At 33.9% G+C, this 12,265-nt stretch overlaps 1 protein-coding gene across 3 annotated transcripts; it reads left to right on the top strand.

Moving 5' to 3' along the window:
• Positions 1-11: 11 nt before the first annotated feature.
• On the top strand, positions 12-2,705 carry LOC142617126 (uncharacterized). 3 transcript variants are annotated; one of them, XM_075789833.1, is made up of 4 exons: positions 12-807; positions 903-1,670; positions 2,315-2,352; positions 2,463-2,705. In XM_075789833.1, the coding sequence occupies exons 1-3, from the start codon at positions 645-647 to the stop codon at positions 2,317-2,319; spliced, it is 936 nt and encodes a 311-aa protein (XP_075645948.1). In that variant the 5' UTR covers positions 12-644; the 3' UTR covers positions 2,320-2,352; positions 2,463-2,705. The 3 variants fall into 3 exon arrangements, with proteins under 3 accessions (XP_075645948.1, XP_075645947.1, XP_075645949.1); XM_075789832.1 differs by lacking the exon at positions 2,315-2,352 and having other exon boundaries at positions 2,462-2,705; XM_075789834.1 differs by lacking the exon at positions 2,315-2,352 and having other exon boundaries at positions 662-741; positions 2,462-2,705.
• Positions 2,706-12,265: the final 9,560 nt, after the last annotated feature.

The following is a 12,265-nucleotide window of genomic DNA, read 5'->3' as shown; positions in this document are numbered from 1 at the left end:
ACTGAACATTATGTACACATATTGGAGATTTGAATGTTGATTATGCAACCCTAAATGAAAAGCGAAATGTTTTGAAATGCTTATGATGTAATTGCTGTATGAAGTGATGAGTGAGCATGCTTATGATAGCATCTCCATCTTTGTGCTGTCTTGGAATCATGCTCCATATATATAAGCAATTTTAGGATGCATTTTAATTTAATGTAGGGTACTGTTACAAAAAGGAAGGAACCAAATTAAATGAGTAGACCAGAAATAATATTTCTGTCTTAAAATTATAGGTCTCTTTGAGTGTAAAACAAGCAAAACAAAAGTGTAGAAAACTCCAATTAGTTATTTTATTTTATTTTTTGTTCTCTTTTCATTTTCCTCATCTGCCAAGCAAGAATATATTCTAAACAAAATTGAAGGAGAAAATAAATTCAGTAATACACCTCTCTAGAGAGACATTCATCTTAAGCCTTTATCCTCTCTGCATATGTAACCTTGCAAATCTGTTACAATGTGACAGTATAAAGCAGTGACAAAGGAATCAACTTTTGTTTTTCTGTGTTTGATAATTTCACTTTTTAGCCATAGAGTTAGCATTCTCCTTTTCCTATTAGCCATAATGGTTCTATATCAATCGCCAAATGTTTGTATAGATGGTGTCAGAGGCAGGAAAACCACACACATCGGAAGTTCTGGGTGTTTTGGCTAAGGATTCGACAGGCTATTCAATTATGGTTTCCAGAATAGCTTGTATGAGATTCAGTATTTTTATGCTACACATATCTATTTACACTACCACACTCATAACCCTAAGTGGTAAACATTGTTTTCTAGTCCTACTGTCCTAGTGGTAAGTTACTGACAGTTGAAAAAAAAATTGAATAACAAGTTTATGTTTTGTTATATTGCAGAGGCAAAAAGTCATGCACAAATGTTGAAATTCCACGAATTGGTGAAGAAGCTAAAAGCACGAAGCAGCTTGGATGTTGTTCCTCCATTGGATTCTTCAGATGCTGAATTATTTGGCATAAACTCTCCCTTCTCTATACCACCTTTTGAGACACTAGCACCAGCTCCATTGCCCGAAAAAACTCCTCCATTTTGTGTAAATGCACCATTAACTCCAAAACCACCTTCTTCAACCACACCATCTCCTATAATCTACACACCCTTACCCCCTCCTCCACCACCTTCAAAGCCCAATTTTCCTATCCAAAGCCCACCTCCAAGCATACCCGAAAGCATTTCAAGCCCACCGGCTTATTCCCCCGTCCCTAATCCACCAGAATATGTGCCTAGCCCACCTAGTAACAATCCTAGTCCACCCCATTATGGGCCTAGCCCACCCAAACTTGTTCCAAGCCCACCAATCTATCTACCACCTCTAGTTTTCCCACCACCAACAGTACCACCACCCCATCCACATAAGGGGTCACAACTTGCTCAATGGTGTGTTGCTAAGCCAACGGTGCCTGATCCAATAATTCAAGAGGCCATGGACTATGCTTGTGGGTCTGGTGCAGACTGTAAGTCAATTCAGTCGAATGGGTCATGCTATCAACCAGATACTCTTCTGGCTCATGCTTCTTATGCTTTCAACAGCTACTGGCAGAACTCAAAGATTACTGGAGGTACATGTGATTTTGGAGGGACGGCCATCCTTGTCACAGTGGATCCAAGTAAGTGGAACGTTCATATTTTGAGTAATTTTAATTTTAAAGACAATATTTTTCATAACTGTTGTAATATTACATTTTTATAAATGTGTTGAACAGTGATTATGCAAATGCTGAACGGTTGTAAAAAAAAGTTATAAAATATGTCATTTTTTTGAAATATCATTTCAATTTCTCAAAATTAAAGATAAGACAACAAAGTCAAGATTGATGGGTACATTACTACATACACCACACTGCCAAATGCACTTTATTTTTGGATGAGTAATATGTGGTACAAAGATAAGTCTGCCTTTGGTTGTATATGGGATACAAAAATCAAATTAGTCAGTGTCTCTACTGATTACAAGATACATACCAAACAAAATATATGTATACCATTGACTACGCTGAGCAACTTGAGGATATGGTCCCCTGTACTTTGTAAATTGTCACCACATTTCCTCATTATTTATTTAGTTCATGTGATGTGATGTGAGAATAAATTTCATGGGCATGGAAAATGCCATTAAAAATTGTGGATTTCGGAGAGCACTGATTGCTTCTGGAGAACCCTTTAAGTTCCTTAGCCGCATGAAAATTAAAATTATGCAATATAGCTTGGAAGTAGCCATTAATTACGAATGTCTTACTTTCTTGTCCAGCAGAGTAAGTGACAAAGGAAGTTATTCACTTGACCCTACAGATAATACTCTCTCTCTCTCTCTCTCTCTCTCTCTCTCTCATAGACAGATGGTGTGTGCTTTCATATAATTGTCGCTACTAAGAATTAATTGTATGAGACGCTGTGGCAGGTTTTGATGAATGCCAATTCATCTACAATTGATAGCGGAAGAGGTGGGGCAATACTTGATTTTAGAGGCTATGAAGGAAAAAAAGAAGAAGAAATCTCTCTCGAAAACGAATTTTGCAATGCAAGTCGGCTACTACACATACATTAGATGCGTGTATGATGTGGATATTGGCACTATGTATGCAATAGAGTTGTTGTGTTCATTAAAAAAAAAAAAAAATAGAGTTGTTGCGGTATATATCAAATATGTTGTCACCTCCTTTTCATCCTTTTATATATGGAATATGCTATATATATGCCCTTTGCATGTCCCAAATTTAAATCTTTTTACTAGCAAAAGTCTTGGTTCCTTCTGTCCGGTTTTCCTGCCTATGTGAATGTTTCTTTCTTTCCATTTTCCCCCTCCCCTGGTCGAACCAAAACAAACCTAATTAGATGCCTTTAGTTGTGCAAGCAAGATCTAGCTTTTAATGCGAAAAGGAAATCAATAGAGCACTCAATTCTAACAAATGCGTTTTTCAACAACAAAAAAAAAAAATTTCTAACAAATGCACAAAATTTTACTTTTTTATTTTATATATTTTTATATAGTTACAATATATTGTTAATTTCACAGCTTGAACATTTTTTCCTTGCATCCCCCAAATACTTTATGTATAGAAAAGTGTCAATTAAGTTAAGAGGCTCTTTGGCCACAAATCCACAAAAATTTACTTGGTTCAACATATAGATGAAAAACAAATATCATCTTTGAACTTTGATTTTACCGTTAATTTAGTACTTGGGCTTTTTTTTTTTTATATAAACAATATAGTAATTTATCTGAAGTTAAACAATTAGCGTTGGGATTTTAGATAAAATTATTGTCATTATAGTCTAATCAATTTAATAATATGCGGCATTTCAAAATTACTGATTATGTGGTAAAATTATATTAAAATAATTTATCATGTTTACATATTAATAATTACTTAAAGAGCAAGTGAAAGGACCAAAATGATACTCATGTGAAAGTCTAAGGGAGATATGTGTTAAAAAAAATTATAATAAATAAAAATAACTAACTAAGGAGCACTTAAAGTCTCAAAATTCTAGGGATGACAAAGGGCAACTTGGATTAGTTTTGGAAAAATTGTAATTACCTAATTACACATTCAAATACATAATTATAAACACCTAAAACATCCAAAATAACTAAAATACCCGACAAATACTAAAATGATTGAAATATCCTTGCAGCTTCCAAAATACCTTGAAACCTGCAAAGTTACCAAAATACTCTCCAAAACCTTGAAAACAATAACCAAAATACTCTTATATCAAACATAACCCTTTTATAACCTTGAAAATGACCAAAATACCCCCTTAATCATAAACAATGAACAAAATACCCCCAAAGCTCTAAAATGATCAAAATACCATGAGCCTCCAAAATGATTGAAAAACTCTTTTATGTCATGACTGAAGCAAGAATTAGCCAATTTGTGTTATATCACAAAATGACTAGTCTAGTTATAATTGAGGCTCCTCATAATCATTTATATAACATAATTTGACCTAATAAACATTCAATGTGTGACTTAGCACATACCCACACAAAAAACACTTATTCAATCAAATTAATATAATTAGAGGTATCACGATCTCCCAAAATTAAATTTCTAACATCTTCATCGGAGCCCACATTGTATTGGAGTGACCTTGAGCACACATTAGGTTGTAGTTCCTCTAAAATATTTATAGACCTGAAAAATGATCAAAATACCCCCTCTGGCCCCTTAAACCACCAAAAGGACCAAGATACCATCTAAATCCCTTAAATCATTGAATTAAAATTCCAAAACCTCCAAATTAACTAAAACACCCCTAAACCCTTCGACAAAACAAAGCCTTATGCACAAATTGTTTGGAGTCAGCTATGACACTTTTACATATCAGTTAAGGTTGGTAACATGTATTCATTTTCTTCATTCTATTCCACTCAATGTAATACTCTATGTTACTTCCTTAATTAACGCATCTTTTTTACTGCTTCCACTAATGTTATTTTTGGTCTTCCGCTACATTTTTTGTTCTCTTAACTTGAATCAACTCGCTCATTTTTACTGGTACATTAATAACTCAATGATGAACATTACTTATTCATCTTAACATTCTTATTTTTACTACACACATTTTATGAATATGTTGCCTCTTAATAGCCTAACATTCAACATAGCTGGTATTACAGCAATATATTTTTCGATCACACAATACACTTGATGCACTTCTCCACTTCAGTTACCTTGAGCTTGTCCTATGATTCACATCCTCTTCAACCTCTCCATCTTTGTGAATTATTGATCCAAGAAACTGAAAGCTCTCACTCTTTAGTATCTCTTGACCATCAAGTCTTATAGCCCTTTTATCTCTTTTTCTATTTTTACTAAACTTACATTCCATATATTTTTTATTAGTCCCACTTAATTGAAAGCAAAAGATTCTAGTGCTTCTAACCCAATTTATAATTTGGCATTAACTCCATTTCTAGTTTCATCCACTAAAATTATATCATCTCTAAAAAATATACAGAAAGGGACTTCCTCTAGAATCAATTTAGTGAGCTCATCTATGAATAATACAAAGAGATATGAACTTAATGTTGATTTTTGATGCAATTGTATAGTTATAAGAGACTCAACTGTGATGCTTACACTTGTTTTCACAGTAGTTACAATTTTGTCATATGTATCCTTAATAAACTTAATATACTTTATAGGAACTCTTTTATTTTCTAAAAGCCCATCACATAACCTCTTTAGAGATCCTATCATATTCTTTTTCTAGGCCAATAAAAACCTAAAGATCTTAATGAATTTCTCTATATTTTTCAATTGCACTTGTAAGTAAGAAAATAGCTTCCATGATAGATTTCTTGGTATAAAACGTCAACTCATTGATATCGTTATTTCATGTCTTAACCTATGCTTTGGCTTATAAGTTTAATTCCACGATAATCTATACAGTTTTTAATATCCCCTTGTTCTTGTCATTAGGAATAAAAGAACTTCCCTTCTACTCCCTAGGCATTTTGTTAACTCTTAAAATCTTATTGAAAATGCTTGTCAAGCAATATACAGCATCACCTAACCACGTCAACATCAATGGGGATTTCACCCGATCTCACAGATTTTCCTACTTTTATTTTCCTTAATGCATTCCATTTAACTAAGGAAGTCAATACCGTACCGGAGGCTGTACCGGTTTGGCCACCGATACGGTATATTTCGGATACCGGTCAATACCGGTATACTGTTTCAGGTTTACCGCTATTTTATATATTTAATACACACACACACACACACACACACACACACACAAAATCTCTATTTACCATAAAACATTACCTCAAAAATCCATGTTTACAATAAAACATTACTTCAATTGTTCATTGCATACAAACTTACAAAGAAAAAAAAACACAATATAAAAGACAAAAAACTTAATTGTTCATTGCTTACAAAGAAAATAAATAATACAAATAATTAAGTTAACACAAATTTAATACAAATTACATAGGATTATCTACTCACATCCATCAAAAGGATCTACATCAGGACCATAATATACATGAGTATTAGCATTTGTCAACACAACATCATCGTCACCATCATCCTCATCAAGAACAACAACATCATCATCATCATTATCATTATCTTCTAAATTCATTGTTGTTAATGGCTCTTCAATGCTAGCCCAATTCACATCTTCCTCAGTTAGTAACAAAAATTCAGATTCCTCAGCTACCCAATCCTCCATTAAATCAATATTATCAACGCTTATAGGATCCAAGTAATCCTTTGTCCTTCTAATGTTCCTACCAAAATCAATATCATACATTAATGACATTTTCTAATCATTCAAAATAAAAATTGAATATATTTAAAAACATACCTTTCTCGTAACAATAAATTATAACGAACAAATACTAAGTCATTCAAACGTTTATGCTCAAGCCTATTTCTCCTCTTGGAATGGATAAACTCAAATGTGCTCCAAGCTCTTTTACAACCAGTTGCACTACAACACTGACTTAGCACTCAAATTGCAAACTTTTGTAATTCTGGAGTGTCATTTCCAAATTGCTCCCACCAAGCAACTTCCAAAAATAAAAGAAAGTATTAATTTAGTACAAAGCAAATAAAAAACTTTCAAATGAAATATATATATATATATATATGTGTGTGTGTGTGTGTGTATAGATACATATAGTATACCTGGATTTAGTTTTTCACGTTGACGGATTGCCATAGGCATTCCAAAGTCACCTAAAGCCTTTTTGTATGCTTCAATTTGAGAACTAAGACTATCTTGCTCATTGGGATCAAGAACCAACCTTGTAATGGTACTAAGTAGGCCTTTTGCAATTTCTTTTTGCTTCTTAAACGAAGGCCTAAAGAAAATTTCAGGGTTAAGATAACAACCTGCTGCATGTAATGGACTATGGAGTTGTTTATCCCACCTAGCATCAATGACACTAGTAAATGGTATATATGCAGAAATTTTATTCTTCAACCTTGCTTTTATATTCTCCTTTGCTTTATCCATTGCCTCATACAAGTATCTCTCATTGATGGTTTTTCATCCCCATCTACAAGACGAAGTACTCTAACCAAAGGCTCACTAATCTTCACTATTTGTTGACATTGTAACCAAAACTCTTTATCTTCCAAAACAAGTGCAGCCACCTCCTTTCCCATGACATCTCTAGCATATCGAGGTTCAACCCATTGATCACAAGTAAACATTTGCCTAAATTCTTTCTTGAACTTAGTCAAGCATTGAAGACTTAAAAACTCAGTTGCAAACCTTGTGATGGCTGGACGAACCAAATCCCTACCATTAGTGAAGTCACTTCTCATCAAACATAAACCTTGCCATGGTTGTATATGAATTTGGTAATCTTTTTAGCCTTTTGAATGGTTTCATGAATGATAGGAAATTATCTCCTATCTGAAAAATTTTTCAACATTAAATCAATGCAATGGGCTACACAAGAAGACCAATATAATGACCCATATTTCTGCATTAGCTTCTTTCCTACAGACTTGTAAGCATAATCATTATCTGTAATGAACTGCACAATGTTCTTAACCCCAACTTCTTGAACAACTTTATCAAACAACTTAAACAATGTATCTGCATCCCTTGTTAGGCCTGACACATCAAGGGATTTAAGAAACACAGTACCTCTTGGACAATACACTAAAAAATTAATGATTGGAGTGTTCCTTTGATTTGTCCCCCCATCTGACATTATTGAACATCCATAAACTTTCCAATCATTTTTCACATCTAAGAGATAATCATTCATTTCACACACATGTTTTTGTAATAAAGGACCCCTCAAGTCATGATAAGAAGGTCCTTTAAAACCAGGCCCAATAGCTGCTATACTATCTATAGCTTCTTGATAATACACAGAGCGAGCTGCATGGAAAGGTATATTAGCATGGTACCACCACCTTGCAAAATTCATTCTTGCCTTCTCAACCATTTGCTTTGAGGCCAAAGAAGATTTTATGGATGGTTGAGAATCAGGAATTGTTCTTGGAGCAAAAAAGAAAGGATTTAATGTTGGACATTTTTCCAACTTTTTCTTTCCCTTTGGTGTTATAATTACTAACTAATGAATGACTTTTTGAACCCCCTCTCTCATTATCATTATTACCTTCATCATGATCATGATCATCCTCCTCCTCTTCTAAATCATAGGGATTTGCAATTTGTTTACTAATTCTTCTTTTTTTCTTTTTACTATTCTTTAAATCTTCAAGCAACTGTTTCATTTGCCATTTTACATTTTCAGATACTTTTTTACATGCTTTAACATCACTCTTAATCCCAGCTAAATGATACTTGAGCCTAGTAATTCCTCCCCCCCCCCCCCTTATCATTTTAGAACAAAAAATACACTGGGTGTTATTCCTCGCATCTGGCACAGCACGGCCATAAGCCCATGCTAGATCCCCGGATCTTACAACCGGGCCAGACGCTACACTTGATTGATTTTTAGTCATAATTCACACTGCATATATACCATCAATTATTTGTTAATAATTCTAAGTTATCTTTTTATTAATAATAATACTAAGTTGTAAATTACTAATACTATCCCAATATCTCAAGCTAACCAAAATCAAGAATGAAATAACAATTCATGAACACAGTAACCCAATTCATGAACACAGTAATCAATTTGTTATTTATCACATCATCTGAATCTCCATTCCACATGAAATATAATTCCACAGCAAAAATTAAGGCAAAATTTTACCTGAGGCTGAGAGCGAGAAACAGACTGGCCGAGAGACACAGAGCAGCTGAGAAAAAAAAATTCAAGTAGATTTCAGCATTAGGCACTGAAAATTTTTTTATGAAACAATCTCTCATACCCAAATAGATTTTTACACATTATGTCATTCACATGCATTAAAAACCTTAAAAAAAAAAAGCAACTCTTAACTAGTATCAAAGCAAAAAAATCGAACCAAAGCAAAGAAAGCAAAAAAAAAAAAAAAAAATGACAGAACCAAATCATATTAAAGTTTAATATGATTTGGTTCTGTCATGTGACTCATGTTCAATTCGAAACTCCAAATTTTGACCAAGGAAAATCGAAATCATATAAAAAAAAAAAAAAAAAACAACACACATACCAGTTCCGACTTCCGACCAAGGACCTCAATGCAGTGTAAACTGTAAATTAATTTTTTGTTGAAGTGAAGTAGAGAGAGAGAGACGCAGAGAGTGAGAGAAGTGAGAATGAGAGAGTGAGGGAGAAGAGAAACAGAAAGGGAGGGCTGCGGCAATAGCAAATAGGAATTGGGTGGGTAGTGTTTTAAGGGTTAGGATTAAATTACTATCATGCCCTTAAAAAAAGCCACAATTACAAAAAAAAAAAAAAAAAGCAGCAGAACACATTTCGGTCTGGTATTCATTTACCGGCCGGTACACCCGGTATTTTTTCCGGTACGGTATGGAGGCTGTACCTGTACCGGTGTACTGGCCGGTACGGTATGTACCAGCCGGTACCGGCCGGTACGGTACGAAATCGCCCTCCTTGCCTTTAACCTCCATTGGTCACCATTGTTTGGTACTTTTTTTTTTTTTTGCACTCCCACAACTCCTCCTATTAGCAATTTCCCACGGGTGGCGCCAATTATGAATGGTAGGATTTACTTTTACTTGGGAAACCTCTAAAAAGAATAGGACTGGACAATGAGATTGAACTTTTCATTTTCTACAATATCTTGTAAGCATAGATGGATCATCACGTTACGTCTTGGCCATCCTCTGAGGGAATATTAAGAAGGCTTTGATGGTGAAGTCAGCACATAGTGTTTTAACTATGGAGTTCTTTTGTCTAGACATTGCATACCTGTTCCGTGAGGGTCAAAGCTATGGATTTTTTGAAACATGATCGCCAATGATTGCAATTACTTTTAAAAGTAAAGTACAAATGAAGAAATGAAAAAGTTTAATCCTTCCCTTTAATTTCTTTAATTGACTCACGAGATAATAGTCACTTTAGACATATTTTATCTTATTTTAATTGGTAAAAAGAAAAGGTAAAAATGCAAAACTGACCTTCTAACTTTCAACGTTTATCATTTCAGTCCTTTAACTTTAAGTTTTGTCTTTTCAGTCCTCTAACTTTCAATTTTTGTCAATCTAGGCTTTTGTTAGAACTCAGTTAAGATTACCGTTAAACTCATTGAGAAATTACCGTTTTACCCTTCTTTAAAAAAAACAATTTGGAATTAAAAGAAAAAAAAATTTGTAAAAAAAAAAAAAAACATTTTAAGGGGAACGATGACTGGCGGTGGAGGCCATGGAGGACCAGCTAGATGACTGGATCGCCTTGACCTCGACGATTTGGAGGCGCTCAAAGAAAGGAGGCTCCAGGAGATGAAGAAGATGGACCAGAAGCGGAGCCGTTGGATCTCCCTTGGCCATGACGACTACACCATGATGAATCTCCGGCCGTGACGCAATCGATAGCCTCTGACGACGCGTCGTCGATCAACCATAGAATACGACACAACAACCACCACCACCACAATCTAAACAATAACAACAACAATAGTAGCACGACGACTGAATTACAGGGTTCTCAGAATCACAGCAAGCAATACCTGAGCATCAACATTGCTACGTATTCAAAGAAACAACTCCGAGACCTAATGGTTCGGCTCGTGTCGGAACTTGAATAGATTCGCTAGCTTAGGCTGTGAATCGAGCACCATAGCAACAACGGTGGTGGTGGCAGTGGTGGTGCTACAACAGCTCCGATTTCGTTGAAGAAATCGAAGGGGAAGAAACAGAGCTTGGCTTTGGAGAATCCAATTTCGAACCTAAATGCGAATTCTTCAACGGCGGTTGCATGTTTGGGCTCAATGATGAAGGCGTGTAAAGATGTGTTGACGAAGCTCCGACTCATGTTTACAAATGCCTTAACGTATAATCCAAAGGGTCATCTTGACGAAGAAGTCCTTCTCGGAGAAGGGTAAAACAATCATCGTCCCGCTTAAAATGTTTTTTATTTTATTTTTTATTTTATTTTATAATTCCAAATTGTTAAAAAGAAAAAGAAAAAAAAGGGTAAATCGGTCATTTCTCAGTGAGTTTAACGGTAATCTTAACTGAGTTCTAACAGAAGCCTAGATTGACAAAAATTGAAAGTTAGAGGATTGAAATGACAAAACTTAAAGTTAGAGGACTGAAATGAAAAACGTTAAAAGTTAAAGGGTTAGTTTTGCATTTTTGCCAAAAAAAAAAAATAATAATAATTAGAATAAGATTATGAACTATATGCACCATTACAAAAAATTTAAAAAGAGAATTTGGGCAACAGGTGTGAGAGACTGGAACTAGAACTCTAAAAGCAAGATGATTTGTGGAACCTGTTCGGGAAAAGTGTAAAGTTGCCACTTATTTTTATTTTTACAAAAAATGAAAAAAAAAAATAACAAATGAATAATTTTGCATTGCATTGGAGTAACCTTTACAATTGATAAAAAAAAAAAGCTTTGCTCCTAGTTACATTCAAAAGAAAGTACAAAGCTTTGGTCCAAAATATATTCTATCAAAATAAAAATTAAATGATAAGATACTGATATGAAACTAAGATTTTAGATTTGGGGACTAGGTTACAAAGTGGGAAAGTGTTAGGCACTTTGCACAGAAAATCCAGCCTTCTAGATTTAAGATGACCATTCAATATTACAAGCACAACATGATAAAAAGCATACAAACATGTTAATATTGAGTTAAATTTGCAAACATTCAATTGCTAGGTTTCTTCTTGGATCTAGAATTAAACTTTTAGCATTCTTAGATCCATTTTTAATCATACAAAAGAAATAATTTTTATTAAGAAAATATCAGATATGTTTTTGTAAAAGCAAAAAGATTGTGTTTCTTTTTTTTACCAAAAAAAAAAGAAGTGTTTTTCATAAGATTTTTTTTTTTTTTTTTTTTTGAGATTAGGTTTTGTAATAGCAAAAGAGTATTTTTATAAAGAAAATATCAGATCTGGTTTGTATAGAGCAAACCAGATCTTTTTTTTTTTTTTGGTGAAACCGGTCTGGAAGTCCAAACTGGGCTGAGCAAACCAGATCTGATTTGATATTTTACCTAGAAAATATTAAATCTGGTTTTTATAGAGAAAAAAGGTATATTTTACATAAGAAAATATAAAATCTAGTTATTATAGAGCAAAAGAATATATTTTACATAAGAAAATATCAAATTTGATTTTATA

The sequence above is a fragment of the Castanea sativa genome, chromosome 11, assembly GCF_040712315.1.
Source record: "Castanea sativa cultivar Marrone di Chiusa Pesio chromosome 11, ASM4071231v1".
Classification (NCBI taxonomy): domain Eukaryota; kingdom Viridiplantae; phylum Streptophyta; class Magnoliopsida; order Fagales; family Fagaceae; genus Castanea; species Castanea sativa.
Note: the sequence above shows the minus strand (reverse complement) of the source record. Positions and strands in the feature narration are given on the sequence as shown.